The sequence below is a fragment of the Oncorhynchus nerka genome, linkage group LG8 (assembly GCF_034236695.1).
Source record: "Oncorhynchus nerka isolate Pitt River linkage group LG8, Oner_Uvic_2.0, whole genome shotgun sequence".
In the NCBI taxonomy this organism is placed as follows: domain Eukaryota; kingdom Metazoa; phylum Chordata; class Actinopteri; order Salmoniformes; family Salmonidae; genus Oncorhynchus; species Oncorhynchus nerka.
The window spans coordinates 49,530,839-49,555,056 of record NC_088403.1 but is presented as its reverse complement, the minus strand read 5'-3'; the positions used below and the strand labels follow the sequence as shown (position 1 = coordinate 49,555,056).

Genomic DNA, 24,218 nt, shown 5'->3' with positions numbered 1-24,218 from the left:
CAGTATGGGTCAGAGGTAGTGGCTACATGTTCAGTATCCTCCCTCTGCCTGGCCATGCTGAACTCAGAGCCTCCTACTTCTCCTGCCACACTGACAACCAGGTTCATATATTTTCGGTGCATTGTGGTCTTTTCAAAGCCACAACCCATGGGCACACTGGTTAAATCAACATTTCAATTACATTGAACCAATGTGGAGTAGCCATTGAGTTGATATCTGTGCCCATGGGAAGGGCTTTTTAAACTATATTTTCTAGTTCAATTACTACCAGGTATCTCAGTTGAAGGTCTTGTTTTTGTATCTTAGGACGATGAGGTGTTCACCTTTAGCTTTAACTTGATCACAATTGATGCGAATGGAGTGGAAGCCACCTACTCTGTGAATGCAACCTGCTCCCTCCCTCTACCCTGGTCCCCCAGAGAAGTCAGCTGTGAGGAGAACTATATGGAGGTACTGATGCATGGATCTAGACTGTATCCAGGGCTCGTGGAGGTGGGCTTGTGTTTTTATAGGAGAGTGTTGTCTTACCCTGTAGGTGTCAATGAGGAGTGACGTTTCCTGTCTGTCTGGTACAACGGATGCCTGGACTGCTGCCCTTGCTAAAGGATATTTGGCAAATTGTCAATTAGATGAGCTCCACCAGTTTGTCCCCAATACCACCATGCATGCCCTGTCTCTTGTTCCCCATCAGGCCCACAGCTCTGCCACGTCTACCTGGCAGGTGCTGTTCCAGCAGAAGGGGCAGCAGCTGATTCCCATGTCATTCTCCGAGGCTCGGGAGCTGGGCTACGTGTTCCACCTCACCCAGGGGAGACTGGTGTTCCGCTCACCCTACACACCACGGTCTGTCATGGGGTCTGTCTCCATGGTGAGGATTTAAATGTCCTGTTCAATGGCTTCCTTTATCTTGGTTGTCTTCAGGCTTGCTTAATTTGACATTAACGACCTACACTGGTGGCTGTATTCCAAGAGGGTCTTACATTGCGTAATGTTTAAAACCAGGGTTATGCAGGATGGGAAGGAAGCTACTTATTTAGACTACTGAAATGCCCCTTTTGTACTGTTGGCAAGTACACTTCATCCTTTATTCAATTCCAGATCAATGGTTCAGTGGTGGTGGTCCATCCCATACTGTTCTCCAGGCAGAGATGGGTGGTTATGATGGTGGACTGGGTTGTTGCGTGCATCACTAGTAAGTTCCAGTGTAATATCAGGTTCCACATAATCATGGTTCAGACCTGAAGGGACTGGCTTGTCTTAAGCAATAGTGATGGTACAGTTAACTTCATGGGTGAAAGTATTATTTGCTTATTTCAGATCGGTGAGATGTTTCGATCACTCAGTGGCAGAGGAAGAATTGCTCACATGGTCTTAACACTTGTAATCTCTTTCCAGATGAAGGGATGTATGATGGGCGGGGCTGGTCTGGCAGACCCCACTCTGTTGTCCCCGCTGGTCTCTGGCCTCTCTGGTTTGGAGAGCAGCAAGATCTCAATGGGGGTGGATGGGCAGCTCCTGGATGAGCCCATCACAGCAGAGCGAGGCTACAGCCTGGACATAAGTGACACCACTGTCCAAATCAGCATCCCTTTCAACGCTGCCGGAGGATACAGAAAAGTCAGTAGCGTACTAGGCCGGCATCTGACCATTCACATGGAGACACTTGCCTTTATTCTGATGCAGAGAAGCTGCAAATGGCTTCAGTCACTCATGTCCTCTGTACACCTTGAATATTCTACTTTGTACCATATAACCTAATGGCAGATAATTCACAACGGTTTCAACTCTTCCAGAGCTTTGTGATGGGCAACATGTACCATGAGTTCTATGTGGTCCATCTCTACTATGAACAAATCTTTCTTGATGACTGTGGTGTGGAGACCAGACTCCGCCTCCACAGGCCCATGAACACACCCTTCTGATCCAGCACCTCACCATCATTAACCGTAAGTTCTACTAACCTATCCGAAGTGGCTCTTCAGCTCCATGGTCATGATTGCTAATGACCCTGTTGTCCTTCTCCCACCACAGAAACAGTCCTTGAGGATCGTTTGTTTACTGTTTACCTGGGAACCTCTACTACGATGTTGACCTGGTGGCTGTGACGCTCAATGGTCACAACTTCACCATACTAGACGCGACTAAAAGTGGCCTCGTCATAACCAAGGTCCCCCAGCCCAATAGTAACCTTCATGCCTACATTCTCAGGCTGCCATTTGAGGATGCTGCTGTTCACAAGCTGGTAAAGAGAAATGTATATGTTTACTCTTTAATGAACTACTGTGGTTTTTCTCAGTATTTCCTCGTGACTTTCATTGGAGGATATCCAAGGTTCCTCCTGAACTTTCTCCAATGGGTTTTGGGGACCTGAGATTCACCCTATTTTGTGGCTATAAGATTTTGCTTCTCAATGAGTGTTCATATCCATAGTACTCTCCAGAGGGGCTTCTTCAGTTCTCGATGGACATCAACTACACGTTGGTCATCCTGCCTCACGAGGAGCCTTACTACTACCTGGCCTCAGTTGTGGCTCAGTTCAATGATGTCTGTAAGTTGACTTGAACTTTATTAAGAGACCTGGGATGGAATTCTATTTCTCAAGATTGTCTTCCGAGCCTTCTGGTTCTGACCCCTGCCTAACGTGGACGCAGCCCAGCGATATACCACTGTTTACCCCTGATGTCATTTTGGCACTATTGACTAAACTATTGGGCCGATCTTCTCTTTCAGTTCCTCCGGTCTTCAAAGCGTCTGCAATGAGAAAAGCATCAGTTTCCAGATAGCCCATAAGCCATTTGACTACCTGTGGGAGGTGGGTGTTGGCCCCTACATTCTCACCACAAATCTGGCAGCCAAGCGGGGCTACATCATGCAGAATGACAGCAAGAGTCTGACCCTGGAAGTGCCCCTCTTCTCTGTTGGCTACTCTTACAAGGTGAGATGCTCATTGGTCAAGCGCTTAAATTGGCTTGTCGTTGGCTCAAGTAGGAGTTATAATGTATCTGCTCTTTTTTTCCCAGGACATCAATTTGAAGCAGTTCTACGGCTCATTTGAAATTCACTCACGACTTCCTAAGACCTTGGAGGTCAAGAGTTCCTCGGCCAAAGCTTGTCTCTTCCAGACTACTGAGGTCATAGGTAACTACTAGTGCCTCATCTTTGCCTGAAACTTAATTTATTGCCTGACTGTTTAGTGTTGATCATTCACTTTGTTCTAGCCCAGCTCTAACACTACTTTCTCTAGTGTGTTCCACTGAAGGGGTGGTGACAGTGGTTACTGATGTGACTCTGGCCATCCCTGGAGCTGAACCCAACAGAACCTTTCTCCTGGACTCTACCTGCAGGCCTCAAGAGACAGATGGCACCAGGGTTCTCTTTAGCTTTGGACTCCACACCTGTGGTACCAGGGTCCAGGTATAACTGTCCAACCCATACAATTTGAATCATTCAAATGGTCAAGTGACTGGCCCTACCAGTGACTACTTCAAATAAGTTTGTCAGCATCTAATCTGGTAACCCAGAACTCATCTTGCTTAATTTGTTCAGCTGCATGACTTAGTTCTGGTTATTTATGTCTTAGAATTTGCCCAATCCTGATGCGTCCAAATAACCTGCAAAATAAACGCAGGAACTACTGCTGTTATCAATGCATCATGTCATTGGTTCAGGTGCAGGATCGGTCCATGAGATTAGCAAGCCTCAATCTCAAACAGTCAGCATACAGGCTGAATATTTAAATTAATATTCACTTTGACTGACCGGTGTCTATATTTCTCATGAGGCCTGACAAGGGAACAACTATTTCGTTTATAGACATGGCTTGCAATAGTTTGATAATTTTCATTGAATTATGTTCAGGCTTGTGATGTCCTCTTGTCATCTAGGTTGACCATCAGCATGTTACCTATGAAAATGAGATCAATGTTGAGCACAAGAGCCAATCTGTGAATGCACCAGTCAAAACCAGGGATACTGCCTCTGTGTACGTGACTTCACTAATAATCTACTGCCTCATTGGTTAAAATAAATATTCACGTCAGTCATTAACTCTCACTACAGGCACTTGTGGCTTTAATGTTCAGCTCTCTTTTAGGATTACAGTTCGGTGTGTCTATCCACTGAGTGACCTATACAAGCTGTTTGCATATTGGCGGTTTGATGCAGACTCTCCAGGAGTTGGCACCATCTTGACTAGAGTTCCTGTAACAAGTAAGTGTTCGGTAGTTGTGCAGCTAAAGAGGGTGGTAACTGCTACAGTGTTTTACACCTGACTCTCTGTCCAATCATAGCATTTCCACCCACTACCCTCACCACCACCAGAAGACCGTTGACCTCCACAACTACTTCCAACACAGGCCTTAGTCCTGGGAGGGAAATGCCTGGCATCAACCCTAGGGCTAAATACATCAAAGTCTTCAGCTGGCAAATGAACCAACCTAAAGGAACCACTTAGGTCCAGACCCCAGTCACTCTCCATACAATGGTATGAGATGGAGAAATCTGTTCTACATGTCATATTCCTAGATGAGATCTAGCTTCATTTTATTCTCTCCACAAGAACAAATGAAACCACTGACTGAATCGGGGAGTGATTGGTGTTTGTGAATATAATTAAGTCTGGTTCTTAATAAATATTTTCTTACACTCTGTACCTTGTCCTGATTGATATGGGATGTGGCTGCATCCAGTTTGGGGATTATATCACAAGTGAGGACTTTGTTTGGTAACTAAGTTGGCTAGGTAAATGCTTTGTGTGCGACGCTTTCATGTCACTTAAGACGCATGTTGGCCTTTAAGGGGTGATCAGCAGTTCTAACCGTGGCCACTTTCAGTTAACTGCTGCAGGATGTGGCTTGACTAATTTAAGCACTCGGCTTCATAGACTGCTTTTTGGTAGCAAGGCGTGACCATGAGATCAAAAATAATTAACCATGTTGAGGCTAGTGTTACTAGATATTGCGTCAAGCAATCTCGAGGCAAGTTGTATTCCAAAATTAATGGCTCAACTACAGATTCCCCCTTTATCGTTCCATAACTTATAAAGCCTCTGTAGACAAGCTTTTTGTAGTACTTCACTTGAAATGGCACACGGCCGGCATAGCTGAGCACATATGCTATAGAGAACAATGACATGCTATAGAAACAGTCTTCTGTGACTGCAAAGGGTGTTGCTAGATTTAAGTTGACTTGTCATGAGTATGTCTGACCATTTAGTTATGCCTTGACTTTAAGGCTCATACACTGTCAAGTTATACACATTTTACCTGGATGCTTTAAGGCTGTTAACAGATACCCCAATTCTGACCGTATACTGCATCAGCCAGTGTCAAGTTGCATGTTATTGAAATGCTAAATTGTAACTGGTCCCATCAGAACGTGGCATAGGTCTAGATTGCACTACAACAGTTGGCACAAGTCATATCCTGGTAGTGATTCAGCCAATTAAAATCTTTAAAGTTGGCGGTGGTCCAGCTTGATCATTGATGGAAGTGTCATTAACAGGCTATTTCAGTGTCAGCTTAGTTGATTTGATAATCAGTCACATTTGACTGGTCAAATTGCTCCAGACACTTAGCCTTCAGCTAGATGCCAATGATCATCCAACAATGGTAGGCCTATAGTTGGCTTTTGGTTAGAAGCATTTGATTATGCAATGGCATAGGCTTCATTATTTTTTTTTTGTGTGCACAACTATTCTCAAAGCGAGACCAATGTGACCGTAGGCATTAACCTCTTGCCTCTACTTGGGACGCTTGCGTCCCTACTAGAGCTCTGGAAATGCGCTACGCTAAATGCTAATAGTATTAGTTAAAACTCAAAAGTTCATTAAAATACACATGCAGGGTATCAAATTAAAGCTACACTCGTTGTGAATCCAGGCAAGTCAGATTTTAAAATGCTTTTCGCGACAGCATGAGAAGCTATCTGATAGCATGCACCAATACACTACAACACAAAAGCACAGCAGGGGACGTAAACAAAATAATTAGCATTTCGGCGTTACACAAACCGCACAATAAAATAGAAAAGTCATTACCTTTCACCATCTTTGTTGGCACTCCTAGATGTCCCATAAACACTATTGGGTCTTTATTTCGATTAAATCGGGCCATATAAAGCCAAGATATCGTTATATGTAGACTGTGTGATAAACGAAAAAAACAGCGATTTCACAACGTAACGTCATTTTTAAAATTCAAAAGTAGACTATAAACTTTCACAAAACACTTGAAATACGTTTGTAATGCTACTTTAGGTATTAGTAAACGTTAATAAGCGATAATCATCCATAGGCGATGTCAAAATCATTAGCTGTCTTGGAAAAAAATTTCACGAGAGAGCTCTTCCGGAATGATCTGGGCGGAGACCGGAGGTAAGTGGTGCCCTGTTTCGGTTCAACCAAGAATCAAAGAGGATTCAATTCACAAGACTAGACAACATGGGGATGCTGTGGGAGTTGAATGCTCGGTCTTATCTAATTCGGCTCACTTAACAATTGCTGGAAGTGGCGCAAGGATATTTATTTCCATTTTCTGTGATCAGGTTTTTCTGCGCTTTCCGATGTAACGCACGTTATGTAATAGCCACAGTCGTGATTTAACCAGTTTTAAAAACGTCCGAGGGTTTCCTATCCACACATTCTAACCATATGAACGTACTATATTCCTGGCATGAGTAGCAGGGCGCTGAAATGTTGCGCGATTTTTAACAAAATGTTCAAAAAAGTAGAGGGTAGGAGCAACTAGTTAAGGTGCATTTTCAGAGATCCAGGAATCGTAAGCTCAATTTTCTAATTCAATCAAACGCTTTATTACAAATGTAAGGAAAGAGTGTACTGTCTGTTACGAATCCCTTTTGGTCCGACAGTCTAGGGGGGATGGTAATGAGACCCGTAACATAACTCATGCAAATTATTATTGTGACAAAGTAAAAGTGTGCACGAAATAACCACGACAACAGAAATCTACCGTCAAACTCTAGGTTTATTTATAAACACACGGTAATGGGGGGAGCAGGAAAAGGGGCTGAGCTGGACCCAAGGAAAGAAACAATAAGTATTCAAAAACACCCCTAAGCTAGACTAGCCTACTTTAACAACAGCTAACTAACTAACCAAAAATACAGTGGGTGGTCCGCCCAGTTCTAACTAGTGTATTTAACAAAGTTCACCTACGGGTAGTGTATGCCCATGGGCGACTTGTCTTGGTTTCCCCCTTTTCCCACCAGCAACACACAAACACCATAACCAAAAACAATACTCACAGGTGATGACAAAGTGCTATGGAGGTGCTTTAAACAAAAGAGAGGTTAAGACACTAGCGAGAGTGAAACACAGAGACCTACAGACATGGCATTTACAGAGAGATTGAGCTAGAGATTGCTCTAGAACAAACAAATGATGGGGTTTTTAAACCATGGGGAAGGAACTGTGATAGGGTAGGAAATAGGAGGTGTGTCTTCTGATTGATGATTGATTGTTGACTGATTGGGGAGTGATGATTTTCACCTGTGAGGGGAGAAGGAGAGAAAAGAAACACACACACAGGATACACACACACACAGGATAACTGTATCCGTAACACTGTCGCATGATTGAAGTCCAAGCATTCAACTTATGGACAGCTCATGAGCTAGGGTGTCTGTTTTAATTGAACTCGTATCATATTTCATGTAGGCGACCTGTTTTGCATGTGTTTGTGTGGAATTGCCTCTGCTGAGAGGGTAGGCAGTTTACCCACTTTTTCAGACAAATACATTGTGGATATAGGAACTGAAACTGAACTAAAATATAACATGTAAAGTGTTGGTCCCAAGTTTCATGAGCTGAAATAAAAGATCCCTGAAATGTTCCATACACAACTTATTTCTCACGTTTTGTGCACAAATGTATCTTACCAGTTAGTGAGCATTTTAACTGCTGAGAGAATCCATCCACCTGACAGGTGTGGCATGTCAAGAAGCTGATTAAACCGCTGGGGATAAAAGGCCACTAAATGGTGCAGTTTTGTCAACACAATGCCACAGATGACTCAAGTTATGAGGGAGTGTGCAATTTGCATGATTGCAGGAACGTCCACCAGAGCTGTTGCCAGACGATTACATTTTCATGTCTCTACCATAAGCCGCGTTCAACGTCGTTTTACAGAATTTGGCAGTTCGTCCAACCGGCCTCACAACCGCAGACCACGTGTAACCACGCCAGCCCGTGACCTCCGGCTTCTTCATCTGCGGGATCATCTGAGCTGATGAAACTGTGGGTTTAGACAACTGAAGAATTTCTGCACAAACTGTCAGATACAATCTCAGGGAAGATCATCTGTATGCTTGTAGTCCTCACCAGGGTCTTGACCTGGCTGCAGTTTGGCATTGTAACCAACTTCAGTGGGCAAATGCTCACTTTCAATGACCACTGGCATGCTGGAGATGTGCTTTACAAGGATTAATCCAGGTTTCAAATTAACCGGGCAGATGGTAGACATCTTGTGGGTGAGCGGTTTGCTGATGTCAACAGAGTGGCCGTGGGGTTATGGTATGGGCAGGCATAAACTACGGACAATGAACACAATTGTATTATATCAATGGTAATTTGAATGTGCAGAGATACTGTGACGAGCTCCCGAGGCCCATTGTCGTGCCATTCATCAGCCGCCATCCCCCGTGTTTCAGCATGGTCATGCGCGGCCCAATGTCGCAAGGATCTGTAGACAATTCATGGAAGCTGAAAATGTCCCATTTCTTCCTTGGCCTGCATACTCACCAGACATGTCACCCATTGAGCGTGTTTGGGATGCTCTGGATCGACGTGTACGACAGCGTGTTTCAGTTCCCTCCAATATCCAGCAACTTCGCACAGCCATTGTAGAGGAGTGGGACAACATTCCACAGGCCACAATCAACAGCCAGATCAACTCTATGAGATGTGTCGCACCGCATGAGGCATATGGTGGTCACACCAGAAACTGATGGGTTTGCTAATTCACGCTCCTACTTTTTTTTAAAGGCATCTCTGAACAACAGATGGATATCTGAACTCATGTGAAATCCATAAATTAGGGCCTAATGAATTTATTTCAATGGACTGGATTCCTTAAATGGGGCGGCAGGGTAGCCTAGTGGTTCCAGCGTTGGACTAGTAACTGAAAGGTTGCACGTTCAAATCCCCGAGCTGACAAGGTACAAATCTGTCCTTCTGCCCCTGAACAGGCAGTTATAACCCACTGTTATAACTGCCTGTAGGCCGTCATTGAAAATAAGAATTTGTCTTAACTGACTTGCCTAGTTAAATAAAGGTAAAAATAAAATGTTTTTAAAAAAACTAACTCAGTAAAATCTTTGAAATCGTTGCATGTTGCGTTTATATTTTGGTTCAGTATAGAACCATAGATCAGTACCTCTGTGATGTGCTCACAGCTAACTTCTCTGGAGACTAGGGCAGAGGAGACCAGGTGTTAGATATGGTGTAGCTTGTCTCCACTGTTGTTAGTCATGAACAAGTTGAAGTTAAAGGTGAACACCTTGTCCTCCTAAGAGGGTAGGAAAGCATTTTTTAAAATGGTGTGGTTGGAAGCCCATGGGCTTATAGAAAACCACACCTCAACAAAAAACTATACACAATATATACACTACCGTTGAAAGATTTGGGGTCACATAGAAATGTCCTTGTTTTTGAAAGAAAAGCAATTTTTTGATGTCCATTAAAATAACATAAAATTGATCAGAAATACAGTGTAGACGTTGTAAATGACTACTGTGTCTGGAAACGGCTGATTTTTAAAGGAATATCTACATAGGCGTACAGAGGCCCATTATCAGCAACCATCACTCCTGTGTTCCAATGGCACGTTGTGTGTTAGCTAATCCAAGTTTATCATTTTAAAAGGCTAATTTATCATTTGAAAACCCTTTTGCAATTATGTTAACACAGCTGAAAACTGTTTTCAAAAAATGGTGATTAAAGAAGCAATAAAACTGCTCTTTTTTGGACTCGTTGAGTATCTGGGGCATCAGCATTTGTGGGTTCGATTACAGGCTCAAAATGGCCAGAAACAAAGAACTTTCTTCTGAAACTCATCAGTCTATTCTTGTTCTGAGAAATGAAGGCTATTCCATGTGAGAAATTGCCAAGAAACTGAAGATCTGGTGCAACGCTGTGCACTACTTGTAACTGACAGTTATCCTGTAAGTCTATGCCGTCGTTGTCCTTTGTTTGAATTGTTTACGTGTCCGCTGTGTGGGGGAAATGATAAGACAAGCGGAACTACGTAGCTAATTCTGTTGTAACGGGGATCCTTATTGTAGCAACACACTTTTGGAGGGAAGGTAATCCCGCGCTGTGTTAGCTAAATTTTCATGTCATCGGGTGTAGTTCATAAAGGTTGAAGCGTGTATGTTAGGATGGTAACGTTATAATAATTAAGGATGAAGTGTGAATTCATGCCAGGAATAATAAATGTGAAGTTTGATTTCCTCCCTTTTGTAATAAACAACCAATGAGGTGTTTGTTCAAGCCTTTGTTACAAGTATTATACATGTTTATACCACGTACTTGTCACGAATACCACCGAAGGTGGCTCCCCTTCCTGTTCGGGTGGCGCTCGGCGGTGGTCGTCGCCGGTCTACTAGCTGCCACCGATCCCTTTGTCCTTTTAGTTTGTTTTTGTCTAATTGTTTTCACCTGTTCCTTGTTGGGGTTTTGGGATGGGTGTTATTTAAGTTAGTTTAGCCCGCTGGTGTTTGTGCGGGCTTGTGGTTATTCTACGTTAGTGGTGTTTGTGTTCTTTTGGGTTTTCGCTGTCCGGTATTTTGGTAACAGTGGTTTTGGGTTTTGTTGCGCCTGTGTTTCGGGCTTCACCCATGTTTGTCCCTGTTACTGTGCTTGAGGACATAAAGCGTTTTTCCCGTCTACCTTCTGCTCTCTGCGTCTGACTCCACAGCCATCACTATCCCGACGTTACAGTACTAAGGTTTAAATTACAGTGAATTAGAAAATAAATTACCTACTCACTTATCCAAACCTTACCTAGAATTGATTTGATTTGATTTAGAATGTCAGAAAGAGGTAGTTTCACTATAGGTGATAGAGATGGGGTGGGTCAAGTTGAGCATCTGCAGCAACACTCGCAAACTTCAAGCCTTCATCAGAACAAACAGAGCAGCAGGAAGAGGCCCAAACTGCGCAACGAAAGATGGAGACAGCTCGAACATCGTTTCAGAGTCAGCTATGAGAAGTGGAAGGCTCTGATAAAGGAAGCAAAACTGTCACTGACAGGCTGTTGCTCTGAAGACCTACTAGAAGACCTCTTAAACAAAATTAGCCATACCTCTACAGAGCTAAACCTTGTCTACGTAAATTTACGTCAAATTGACATTCCGACAACGATATACGATGCAGAGTTGATACTTGTGAAGCAGTTACAATGTCTATTATCAAGACTGTAAGGTGTCATTTAAAAGGCAGGGAAGAAGGTCAAGGTTACCAGGTAGAGCTGCACTGGAAGGACAGCAATTCCTTGTGCATGTCCGAACTCTCACATAAGTCAAGTCTCAACTATCAGCCCTCAAGTGCTTCCTCCCAGTCTCTAAGCAACTCAAAGGTCAACTCCAGACGTTCAAGCGTGTCATCGGTCAAGAGACAAGAGGCTGCGGCGGAAGTTTCTACTAACCAAGCAGCTTTAGAAGTAATGGTTAAGCAACAACGCCAACTAGAAGAGCTTCAGAGACTCGAAGATGAAGATAAGAAGAGGACAGCGGAGCAAGAAGCTGAGGCTGTGAAACGCAGCTTAGAAGAAGCTGGGCTGCGAGTCAAGTTAGAGGTAGAAAATGCTGCCAGACGAAGGACGCTAGAAGACAAGCGTAGAGAGTTAGAGCGCCTAGAAGTGCTCAAGAAACTAAATGCTGCCAAGGCGCGGATGCAAGTGTATGAGCAAGATGAAAACTCAGAGGACGAGAAGAGAGAACTACTCTCTAACTGCAAATCTGTGAAAGAAGTCATGCACAGAAGTGGATCATTTCACAGTCTTTCACCACAACATGTTGTGACAAGCACACAACAAGAAGATGGCACCAAGACCATGTTCAGGTTGCTAGCGGAATCAATCAGGGAAAGCCGCCTCCCATACCAGAACCAGTAACATTCAATGGAGAACCACTCTCGTTCACTGACTGGAAGGTCTCTTTTCAGACTCTGATAGACAGGAAGAACATACCAGCAAATGAGAAGATATATTACTTAAGAAAATATATCGGTGGGCCTGCCAAGAAAGTCATCGAAAGTTACTTTATGTTAGGATCTGAGTCAGCCTACCATGCTGCGTGAACCATTCTTGAAGAAAGGTACGGAAACAAATTCCTCATCGCCAAGTCCTTCAGAGATAAGCTCAATGCATGGCCTAAGATAGGATCCAAGGACAGTTTTGAACTTAGAGACCTTGTAGACTTTCTTCGCAGCTGTGAGGCTGCTATGTCTCAGAATAAGGGCCTGGAGGTGCTTTAATGACTGTAATGAAAAACAAAAGATCCTCGCTAAACTTCCAGATTGGCTAACTTCAAGATGGAATAGAAAGGTCATAGACATCTTATAAGAAACAGACCTTTCCAAGCTTCAGTCAGTTTGTGAAGTTTCTCACGAGAGAAGTAAAGATCGCTTGCAATCCTGTGACATCCCTTCATGCTTTGAAACCAAGCGAAGATGGAAAACCTAAGACGCCAAGGATTCACAGCCCCGGAGCAAGGGTATTAACACCTAACTCTGATGAGAAAGTTACTGTTACTAGTTGTGTCTTCTGTGAGAAGTGAGGTCACAGTCTCCACAAAAGTTCACGGATAAGCCCACCGCAGAGCGACATAAGTTTGTTCAAGAGAATAAATTGTGCTTTGGCTGTTTAAGGCCTGGGCATCGCTCGAAAGATTGTAAACAGAGACCATATTCCTACTCCAGAGACTGCAAGAGCATGGTCTCATCTTGAACACATTGCAGAGGAGATTGCTCCTCAACAGAGCTGTGATGTCGGTCTCTTAATTGGCTACAACTGCTCCCAGGCTCTCCTTCCAAGAGAAATTGTGTCTGGTAAGGGAAATCAGCCTTTCGCTCAGAGAACAGATCTTGGCTGGAGCATAGTCGGCTATGGAAATCCATGTATCGACTATGGCGACGCTATTGAAGTGAGTCATCGGGTTATCGTTAGACAGATGATGCCAAGCCTTCAATCTTCTTCCAACCTCACAAATCAAGTACACTATGTTTGTGCAGCAATGCAGTTTCCTCTCACATCTACAAATGTGTGAAATGTAGGAAATTCAGAAGATGTACAGAAGGGCAAAGGATGGCAGATCTTCATATACTGCTGGATGGACTGCTTTTGACCTTTCTATGCCAAGGACGGAAGAAGAGAGTTAAAGCGTTATGGGCTCCTACTCCTGCTTGATGACTTAACCACCGACGCTTTTATCAATTCCCTGCGTTCATTCATATGTGGTAATGTTCGTCAAATCAGACGTGATCAAGGCAGCAACTTCATTGGTGCAAGACGCAAGTTTGTGGACGCCCTGAAAGAAATGGATCAAACAGGACTGAAGGTACTTGGATGCGAGTTTATCATGAACACCCCATCTTTAAGTCACATGGGTGGTGTTTGGGAAAGACAAATCCGCACGATACGAAGTGTCTTAACATCCATTCTTGATCAGTCAGACGGAAGACTCGACAGCGCTTCTCTGCGTACCTTTCTCTATGAAGTCATGGCGATTTTAAATAGTAGACTCCTAACTACGGAATATCTGAATGATCTATTAGGTCCAGAACCTCTCACGCCAAATCATATCTTGACAATGAAGTCCACAGTTATCTTACCGCCACCTGGACAGTTCATCAAGGAAGATCTTTATCTCCGCAAGAGATGGCGCAGAGTGAAATTCTTAGGCAATGAATTCTGGACAAGGTGGAAAAAAGAGTACCTCCTAAACCTCCAACACAGACAGAAATGGAATAAAGACAGAAGAAATGCAAGGATTAATGACATTGTCATCTTGCAAGATGATATTGTACCACGCAACCAGTGGAAATTGGCAAACGTTACAGAAGTGTACCCGGGACAGGATGGCCGGGTGAGAACATTCAAGTTACTGATCAGTTACTCAACCCTGGATGAGAGAGGTAAACGCATCACCAAACTCACCTATCTGGAGAGGCCCCGTCCATAAGACAGTCACCCTCCTGGAAGCCGATCAAGAAACATGCAGACCCCTTTCACAGAAATCACCGGTGATTGGTGGGAGTGTAACTGACAGTTAACCTGTAAGTCTATGTCGTTGTCCTTTGTTTGAATTGTTTACGTGTCCGCTGTGTGGGGGAAATGATAAGACAAGCGGAACTACATAGCTAATATTGTTGTAACGGGGATCCTTATTGCAGCAACACACTTTTGGAGGGAAGGCAATCCCGCACTGTGTTAGTTAAGTTTTCATGTCATCGGGTGTAGTTCATAAAGGTTGAAGCGTGTATGTTAGGATGGTAACGTTATAATAATTAAGGATGAAGTGTGAATTAATGCCAGGAATAATAAATGTGAGGTTTGATTCCTCCCTTCTGTAATAAGCAGCCAATGAGGTATTTTACCATTATTCATGTTTAATCTGATACTGTTATAGCACCGGCTAAACTATTTATCTATGTAAGCACTTCAGAGTTATACCAAGCTAATATGTCACTCGTACGATAAGGAGGATGTAAGAGTGTGCTTAACTGTATTTTTCATTTACTTTATAGTTCTCACGGAAGGTGATAATTCTGACTAAATCTACAGGATAAAGCGGCCAGTTAAAATCAAGGAGCGGTTGTGCTCGTGGTTACCGGAGGGAGCTACACTACTCCCTTCACAAAACAGCGCAAACTGGCTCTAACCAGAATAGAAACAGGAGTGGGAGGCCCCGGTGCACAACTGAGCAAGAGGACAAGTACAGTACATTAGAGTGTATAGTTTGAGAAACAGACACCTCACAAGTCCTCAACTGGCAGCTTCATTATTAAATAGTACCCGCAAAACACCAGTCTCAACAGTGAAGAGGCGACTCCGGGATGCTGGCCTTCTAGGCAGAGTTCTTCTGTCCAGTGTCTGTGTTCTTTTGCCCATCTTAATCTTTTATTTTTATTGGCCAGTCTGAGATATGGCTTTTCCTTTGAAACTCTGCCTAGAAGGACAGCATCCCGGAGTGGGGTCAAATTGCCATAGATAAAATGCAATTGTGTTCGTTGTCCGTAGCTTATGCCGCCCATACCATAACCCCACCGCCACCATGGGCACTCGGTTCACAACGTTAACATCAGCAAACAACTCGCCCACAGAACGCCTTACTCATGGTCTGTGGTTGTGGGGCCGGATGGATGCGGCTTATGGTAGAGAAAGGAACATTCAATTCTCTGGCAACAGCTCTGGTGGACATTCTTGCAGTCAGCATGCCAATTGCACTCACCTTCAAAACTTGAGATATCTGTGGCATTGTGTTGTGTGACAAATTTTAGAGTGGCCTTTCATTGTCCCCAGCACAAGGTGTACCTGTGTAATGATCATGCTGTTTAATCAGCTTCTTGATATGCCACAGCTGTCAAGTGGATGGATTATCTTGGCAAAGGAGAAATGCTCACTAACAGGGATGTAAACAAATTTGTGCACAAAGTTTGATAGAAATAAGCTTTTCGTTCGTATGGAAAATGTCTGGGATCTTTTATTTCTGCTCATGAAACATGGAACCAACACTTTACATGATCCGTTTATATTGTTATTCGGTGGAGATGGAAAACACATCCTAAGAAAGGGGGAAGGAGAAGAGATGAGGAGACGAATCCACTTCAGACTATTTAGCTGCGCCCCTAGGCTCTGGCAAGATGACCAACCATGTGACCCAATTAGCTAATTAATTACCTCAATCACAGCACCACCCCCATATAAAAGTGCCAGAGAACATGCTACTATCAACTGTTGTTTTTGACTAGGATACTGTCAGTACGTGATAGTTGATGTTGTGTTAACTAGCAGGTGTAGTTTAATAGCTGTTCCTGGCTAGGGTTAGACACTTCTACGGAGCAATGGCTTTTGGGTGTTGGGTGGGGTAAGTTTGGTGGTGGGCTTAAATGTTTTGAATAAGTGATTTGAATTAGTGTTTTGATGCTGTCAACCTTTATTGACCTGTGCTATTGTTTTTCTTAGAGTATTTGTACTCCTGTCTGTATGGCCTAGTGTAAGCTGTTCTGACCTTCCAAGAGGTAAGAAACTTAAATTGAGTCAGATTAGCCTTTCTACAAGCTGTAGAACACTGGTATGAAATGTTGGTCAGAATCTTTTAGTTTCCACCCTTCAGATTCTCACCTTGTGTGTCTATATAGGGGCCATTGAGACTGCATGCCGGGATCGATACCTGTTGGTAACAACCCAACTCTCATTTGCTGGGAACGAACCTCGCTTTGAAGCGGTTGGTAAGTAGGCTTTTAACCTTAAGTCTGATGCAAAATGGGTCTGAAACCAGGTTTGGTCAGCTCATGAACTTGGCATCTTAACATGTCTTGGCCAGGGTTTGGTAGCTGGTGCTGACAGGAAGTCTCTCCCTGCAGCATATTTCAGTCTCTCTGTGCCTGTTGGACCACTTAAGAATAAACTGATTTTTATTTAGTATTTGACCTGAGCATATTCAAATCCTTTGATATGACCCAGTTCTTTACCCTATCTAGATGCTGTTGGCGTTCACCCCATCACTAAGCAGTATGGGTCAGAGTGTGGCTACATGTTCAGTATCCTCCCTCTGCCTGGCCATGCTGAACTCAGAGCCTCCTACTTCTCCTGCCACACTGACAACCAGGTTCATATATTTTCGGTGCATTGTGGTCTTTTCAAAGCCACAACCCATGGGCACACTGGTTAAATCAACATTTCAATTACATTGAACCAATGTGGAGTAGCCATTGAGTTGATATCTGTGCCCATGGGAAGGGCTTTTAAACTATATTTTCTAGTTCAATTACTACCAGGTATCTCAGTTGAAGGTCTTGTTTTTGTATCTTAGGACGATGAGGTGTTCACCTTTAGCTTTAACTTGATCACAATTGATGCGAATGGAGTGGAAGCCACCTACTCTGTGAATGCAACCTGCTCCCTCCCTCTACCCTGGTCCCCCAGAGAAGTCAGCTGTGAGGAGAACTATATGGAGGTACTGATGCCTGGATCTAGACTGTGTACCAGGGCTCGTGGAGGTGGGCTTGTGTATTTTTATAGGAGAGTGTTATGTTACCCTGTAGGTGTCAATGAGGAGTGACGTTTCTTGTCTGTCTGGTACAACGGATGCCTGGACTGCTGCCCTTGCTAAAGTAAGCTAAAGGCTATTTGGCAAATTGTCAATTAGATGAGCTCCACCAGTTTGTCCCCAATACCACCATGCATGCCCTGTCTCTTGTTCCCCATCAGGCCCACAGCTCTGCCACGTCTACCTGGCAGGTGATGTTCCAGCAGGAGGGGCAGCAGCTGATTCCCATGTCATTCTCAGAGGCTCGGGAGCTGGGCTACGTGTTCCACCTCACGCAGGGAGACTGGTGTTCCGCTCACCCTACACACCACGGTCTGTCATGGGGTCTGTCTCCATGGTGAGGATTTAAATGTCCTGTTCAAAGGCTTCCTTTATCTTGGTTGTCTTCAGGCTTGCTTAATTTGACATTAACGACCTACACTGGTGGCTGTATTCCAAGAGGGTCTTACATTGCGTAATGTTTAAAACCAGGTTATGCAGGATGGGAAGGAAGCCACTTATGTAGACTACTGAAATGCCCCTTTTGTACTGTTGGCAAGTACACTTCATCCTTTATTCAATTCCAGATCAATGGTTCAGTGGTGGAGGTGGTCCATCCCATACTGTTCTCCAGGCAGAGATGGGTGGTTATGATGGTGGACTGGATTGTTGCGTGCAGCACAAGTAAGTTCCAGTGTAATATCAGGCTCCACATAATCATGGTTCAGACCTGAAGGGACTGGCTTGTCTTAAGCAATAGTGATGGTACAGTTAACTTCATGGGTGAAAGTATTATTTGCTTATTTCAGATCGGTGAGATGTTTCGATCACTCAGTGGCAGAGGAAGAATTGCTCACATGGTCTTAACACTTGTAATCTCTTTCCAGATGAAGGGATGTATGATGGGGCGGGGCTGGTCTGGCAGACCCCCACTCTGTTGTCCCCGCTGGTCTCTGGCCTCTCTGGTTTGGAGAGCAGCAAGATCTCAATGGGGGTGGATGGGCAGCTCCTGGATGAGCCCATCACAGCAGAGCGAGGCTACAGCCTGGACATAAGTGACACCACTGTCCAAATCAGCATCCCTTTCAACGCTGCCGGAGGATACAGAAAAGTCAGTAGCGTACTAGGCCGGCATCTGACCATTCACATGGAGACACTTGCCCTTTATTCTGATGCAGAGAAGCTGCAAATGGCTTCAGTCACTCATGTCCTCTGTACACCTTGAATATTCTACTTTGTACCATATAACCTAATGGCAGATAATTCACAACGGTTTCAACTCTTCCAGAGCTTTGTGATGGGCAACATGTACCATGAGTTCTATGTGGTCCATCTCTACTATGAACAAATCTTTCTTGATGACTGTGGTGTGGAGACCAGACTCCGCCTCCACAGGCCCATGAACACACCCCTTCTGATCCAGCACCTCACCATCATTAACCGTAAGTTCTACTAACCTATCCGAAGTGGCTCTTCAGCTCCATGGTCATGATTGCTAATGACCCTGTTGTCCTTCTCCCACCACAGAAACAGTCCTTGAGGATCGTTTGTTTACTGTTTACCTGGGGAACCTCTACTACGATGTTGACCTGGTGGCTGTGACGCTCAATGGTCACAACTTCACCATACTAGACGCGACTAAAAGTGGCCTCGTCATAACCAAGGTCCCCCAGCCCAATAGTAACCTTCATGCCTACATTCTCAGGCTGCCATTTGAGGATGCTGCTGTTCACAAGCTGGTAAAGAGAAATGTATATGTTTACTCTTTAATGAACTACTGTGGTTTTTCTCAGTATTTCCTCGTGACTTTCATTGGAGGATATCCAAGGTTCCTCCCTGAACTTTCTCCAATGGGTTTTGGGGACCTGAGATTCACCCCTATTTTGTGGCTATAAGATTTTGCTTCTCAATGAGTGTTCATATCCATAGTACTCTCCAGAGGGCTTCTTCAGTTCTCGATGGACATCAACTACACGTTGGTCATCCTGCCTCACGAGGAGCCTTACTACTACCTGGCCTCAGTTGTGGCTCAGTTCAATGATGTCTGTAAGTTGACTTGAACTTTATTAAGAGACCTGGGATGGAATTCTATTTCTCAAGATTGTCTTCCGAGCCTTCTGGTTCTGACCCCTGCCTAACGTGGACGCAGCCCAGCGATATACCACTGTTTACCCCTGATGTCATTTTGGCACTATTGACTAAACTATTGGGCCGATCTTCTCTTCGTCAGTTCCTCCGGTCTTCAAAGGCGTCTGCAATGAGAAAAGCATCAGTTTCCAGATAGCCCATAAGCCATTTGACTACCTGTGGGAGGTGGGTGTTGGCCCCTACATTCTCACCACAAATCTGGCAGCCAAGCGGGGCTACATCATGCAGAATGACAGCAAGAGTCTGACCCTGGAAGTGCCCCTCTTCTCTGTTGGCTACTCTTACAAGGTGAGATGCTCATTGGTCAAGCGCTTAAATTGGCTTGTCGTTGGCTCAAGTAGGAGTTATAATGTATCTGCTCTTTTTTTCCCAGGACATCAATTTGAAGCAGTTCTACGGCTCATTTGAAATTCACTCACGACTTCCTAAGACCTTGGAGGTCAAGAGTTCCTCGGCCAAAGCTTGTCTCTTCCAGACTACTGAGGTCATAGGTAACTACTAGTGCCTCATCTTTGCCTGAAACTTAATTTATTGCCTGACTGTTTAGTGTTGATCATTCACTTTGTTCTAGCCCAGCTCTAACACTACTTTCTCTAGTGTGTTCCACTGAAGGGGTGGTGACAGTGGTTACTGATGTGACTCTGGCCATCCCTGGAGCTGAACCCAACAGAACCTTTCTCCTGGACTCTACCTGCAGGCCTCAAGAGACAGATGGCACCAGGGTTCTCTTTAGCTTTGGACTCCACACCTGTGGTACCAGGGTCCAGGTATAACTGTCCAACCCATACAATTTGAATCATTCAAATGGTCAAGTGACTGGCCCTACCAGTGACTACTTCAAATAAGTTTGTCAGCATCTAATCTGGTAACCCAGAACTCATCTTGCTTAATTTGTTCAGCTGCATGACTTAGTTCTGGTTATTTATGTCTTAGAATTTGCCCAATCCTGATGCGTCCAAATAACCTGCAAAATAAACGCAGGAACTACTGCTGTTATCAATGCATCATGTCATTGGTTCAGGTGCAGGATCGGTCCATGAGATTAGCAAGCCTCAATCTCAAACAGTCAGCATACAGGCTGAATATTTAAATTAATATTCACTTTGACTGACCGGTGTCTATATTTCTCATGAGGCCTGACAAGGGAACAACTATTTCGTTTATAGACATGGCTTGCAATAGTTTGATAATTTTCATTGAATTATGTTCAGGCTTGTGATGTCCTCTTGTCATCTAGGTTGACCATCAGCATGTTACCTATGAAAATGAGATCAATGTTGAGCACAAGAGCCAATCTGTGAATGCACCAGTCAAAACCAGGGATACTGCCTCTGTGTACGTGACTTCACTAATAATCTACTGCCTCATTGGTTAAAATAAATATTCACGTCAGTCATTAACTCTCACTACAGGCACTTGTGGCTTTAATGTTCAGCTCTCTTTTTAGGATTACAGTTCGGTGTGTCTATCCACTGAGTGACCTATACAAGCTGTTTGCATATTGGCGGTTTGATGCAGACTCTCCAGGAGTTGGCACCATCTTGACTAGAGTTCCTGTAACAAGTAAGTGTTCGGTAGTTGTGCAGCTAAAGAGGGTGGTAACTGCTACAGTGTTTTACACCTGACTCTCTGTCCAATCATAGCATTTCCACCCACTACCCTCACCACCACCAGAAGACCGTTGACCTCCACAACTACTTCCAACACAGGCCTTAGTCCTGGGAGGGAAATGCCTGGCATCAACCCTAGGGCTAAATACATCAAAGTCTTCAGCTGGCAAATGAACCAACCTAAAGGAACCACTTAGGTCCAGACCCCAGTCACTCTCCATACAATGGTATGAGATGGAGAAATCTGTTCTACATGTCATATTCCTAGATGAGATCTAGCTTCATTTTATTCTCTCCACAAGAACAAATGAAACCACTGACTGAATCGGGAGTGATTGGTGTTTGTGAATATAATTAAGTCTGGTTCTTAATAAATATTTTCTTACACTCTGTACCTTGTCCTGATTGATATGGGATGTGGCTGCATCCAGTTTGGGGATTATATCACAAGTGAGGACTTTGTTTGGTAACTAAGTTGGCTAGGTAAATGCTTTGTGTGCGACGCTTTCATGTCACTTAAGACGCATGTTGGCCTTTAAGGGGTGATCAGCAGTTCTAACCGTGGCCACTTTCAGTTAACTGCTGCAGGATGTGGCTTGACTAATTTAAGCACTCGGCTTCATAGACTGCTTTTTGGTAGCAAGGCGTGACCATGAGATCAAAAATAATTAACCATGTTGAGGCTAGTGTTACTAGATATTGCGTCAAGCAATCTCGAGGCAAGTTGTATTCCAAAATTAATGGCTCAACTACAGATTCCCCCTTTATCGTTCCATAACTTATAAAGCCTCTGTAGACAAGCTTTTTGTAGTACTTCACTTGAAATGGCACACGGCCGGCATAGCTGAGCACATATGCTATAGAGAACAATGACATGCTATAGAAAGTCTTCTGTGACTGCAAAGGGTATTGCTAGATTTAAGTTGACTTGTCATGAGTATGTCTGACCACTTAGTTATGCCTTGAATTTAAGGCTCATACACTGTCAAGTTATACACATTTTACCTGGATGCTTTAAGGCTGTTAACAGGTACCCCAATTCTGACCGTATACTGCATCAGCCAGTGTCAAGTTGCATGTTATTGAAATGCTCAATTGTAACTGGTCCCATCAGAACGTGGCATAGGTTTAGATTGCACTACAACAGTTGGCACAAGTCATATCCTGGTAGTGATTCAGCCAATTAAAATCTTTAAAGTTGGCGGTGGTCCAGCTTGATCATTGATGGAAGTGTCATTAACAGGCTATTTCAGTGTCCGCTTAGTTGATTTGATAATCAGAATCACATTTGACTGGTCAAATTGCTCCAGACACCTAGCCTTCAGCTAGATGCCAATGATCATCCAACAATGGTAGGCCTATAGTTGGCTTTTGGTTAGAAGCATTTGATTATGCAATGGCATAGGCTTCATTATTTTTTTTGTGTGCACAACTATTCTCAAAGCGAGACCAATGTGACCGTAGGCATTAACCTCTTGCCTCTACTTGGGACGCTTGCGTCCCTACTAGAGCTCTGGAAATGCGCTACGCTAAATGCTAATAGTATTAGTTAAAACTCAAAAGTTCATTAAAATACACATGCAGGGTATCAAATTAAAGCTACACTCGTTGTGAATCCAGGCAAGTCAGATTTTTAAAATGCTTTTCGGCGACAGCATGAGAAGCTATCTGATAGCATGCACCAATACACTACAACACAAAAGCACAGCAGGGGACGTAAACAAAATAATTAGCATTTCGGCGTTACACAAACCGCACAATAAAATAGAAAACAGTCATTACCTTTCACCATCTTTGTTGGCACTCCTAGATGTCCCATAAACACTATTGGGTCTTTATTTCGATTAAATCGGGCCATATAAAGCCAAGATATCGTTATATGTAGACTGTGTGATAAACGAAAAAAACAGCGATTTCACAACGTAACGTCATTTTTAAAATTCAAAAAGTAGACTATAAACTTTCACAAAACACTTCGAAATACGTTTGTAATGCTACTTTAGGTATTAGTAAACGTTAATAAGCGATAATCATCCATAGGCGATGTCAAAATCATTAGCTGTCTTGGAAAAAATTTCACGAGAGAGCTCTTCCGGAATGATCTGGGCGGAGACCGGAGGTAAGTGGTGCCCCTGTTTCGGTTCAACCAAGAATCAAAGAGGATTCAATTCACAAGACTAGACAACATGGGGATGCTGTGGGAGTTGAATGCTCGGTCTTATCTAATTCGGCTCACTTAACAATTGCTGGAAGTGGCGCAAGGATATTTATTTCCATTTTCTGTGATCAGGTTTTTCTGCGCTTTCCGATGTAACGCACGTTATGTAATAGCCACAGTCGTGATTTAACCAGTTTTAAAAACGTCCGAGGGTTTCCTATCCACACATTCTAACCATATGAACGTACTATATTCCTGGCATGAGTAGCAGGGCGCTGAAATGTTGCGCGATTTTTAACAAAATGTTCAAAAAAAGTAGAGGGTAGGAGCAACTAGTTAAGGTGCATTTTCAGAGATCCAGGAATCGTAAGCTCAATTTTCTAATTCAATCAAACGCTTTATTACAAATGTAAGGAAAGAGTGTACTGTCTGTTACGAATCCCTTTTGGTCCGACAGTCTAGGGGGGATGGTAATGAGACCCGTAACATAACTCATGCAAATTATTATTGTGACAAAGTAAAAGTGTGCACGAAATAACCACGACAACAGAAATCTACCGTCAAACTCTAGGTTTATTTATAAACACACGGTAATGGGGGGGAGCAGGAAAAGGGGCTGAGCTGGACCCAAGGAAAGAAACAATAAGTATTCAAAAACACCCCTAAGCTAGACTAGCCTACTTTAACAACAGCTAACTAACTAACCAAAAATACAGTGGGTGGTCCGCCCAGTTCTAACTAGTGTATTTAACAAAGTTCACCTACGGGTAGTGTATGCCCATGGGCGACTTGTCTTGGTTTCCCCCTTTTCCCACCAGCAACACACAAACACCATAACCAAAAACAATACTCACAGGTGATGACAAAGTGCTATGGAGGTGCTTTAAACAAAAGAGAGGTTAAGACACTAAGCGAGAGTGAAACACAGAGACCTACAGACATGGCATTTACAGAGAGATTGAGCTAGAGATTGCTCTAGAACAAACAAATGATGGGGTTTTTAAACCATGGGGAAGGAACTGTGATAGGGTAGG

At 43.7% G+C, this 24,218-nt stretch overlaps 3 protein-coding genes across 4 annotated transcripts; all 3 read left to right on the top strand.

Annotated features, from left to right (window-relative positions):
• Positions 1-21,418, top strand: LOC135572711 (uncharacterized). The gene is made up of 15 exons (XM_065021140.1): positions 1-101; positions 307-450; positions 536-605; positions 693-868; positions 1,099-1,192; positions 18,156-18,379; positions 18,557-18,710; positions 18,796-19,007; positions 19,198-19,318; positions 19,499-19,704; positions 19,790-19,907; positions 20,014-20,183; positions 20,654-20,751; positions 20,864-20,979; positions 21,060-21,418. Exons 1-15 carry the CDS (start codon positions 27-29, stop codon positions 21,221-21,223), a joined length of 2,142 nt encoding a protein of 713 aa, XP_064877212.1. The 5' UTR covers positions 1-26; the 3' UTR covers positions 21,224-21,418.
• LOC135572944 (zona pellucida sperm-binding protein 4-like) lies at positions 2,056-4,605 on the top strand. The gene is made up of 8 exons (XM_065021883.1): positions 2,056-2,242; positions 2,431-2,548; positions 2,731-2,935; positions 3,021-3,138; positions 3,245-3,414; positions 3,885-3,982; positions 4,094-4,209; positions 4,290-4,605. The coding sequence occupies exons 3-8, from the start codon at positions 2,870-2,872 to the stop codon at positions 4,451-4,453; spliced, it is 732 nt and encodes a 243-aa protein (XP_064877955.1). The 5' UTR covers positions 2,056-2,242; positions 2,431-2,548; positions 2,731-2,869; the 3' UTR covers positions 4,454-4,605.
• Positions 15,961-17,945, top strand: LOC135572945 (uncharacterized). 2 transcript variants are annotated; one of them, XM_065021884.1, is made up of 8 exons: positions 15,962-16,104; positions 16,203-16,258; positions 16,379-16,468; positions 16,721-16,848; positions 17,053-17,196; positions 17,285-17,353; positions 17,451-17,626; positions 17,856-17,945. In XM_065021884.1, coding segments are annotated over exons 1-8 (687 nt in total). In that variant the 5' UTR covers positions 15,962-16,081; the 3' UTR covers positions 17,857-17,945. The 2 variants fall into 2 exon arrangements, with proteins under 2 accessions (XP_064877957.1, XP_064877956.1); XM_065021885.1 differs by lacking the exon at positions 17,285-17,353 and having other exon boundaries at positions 15,961-16,104.
• Positions 21,419-24,218: the final 2,800 nt, after the last annotated feature.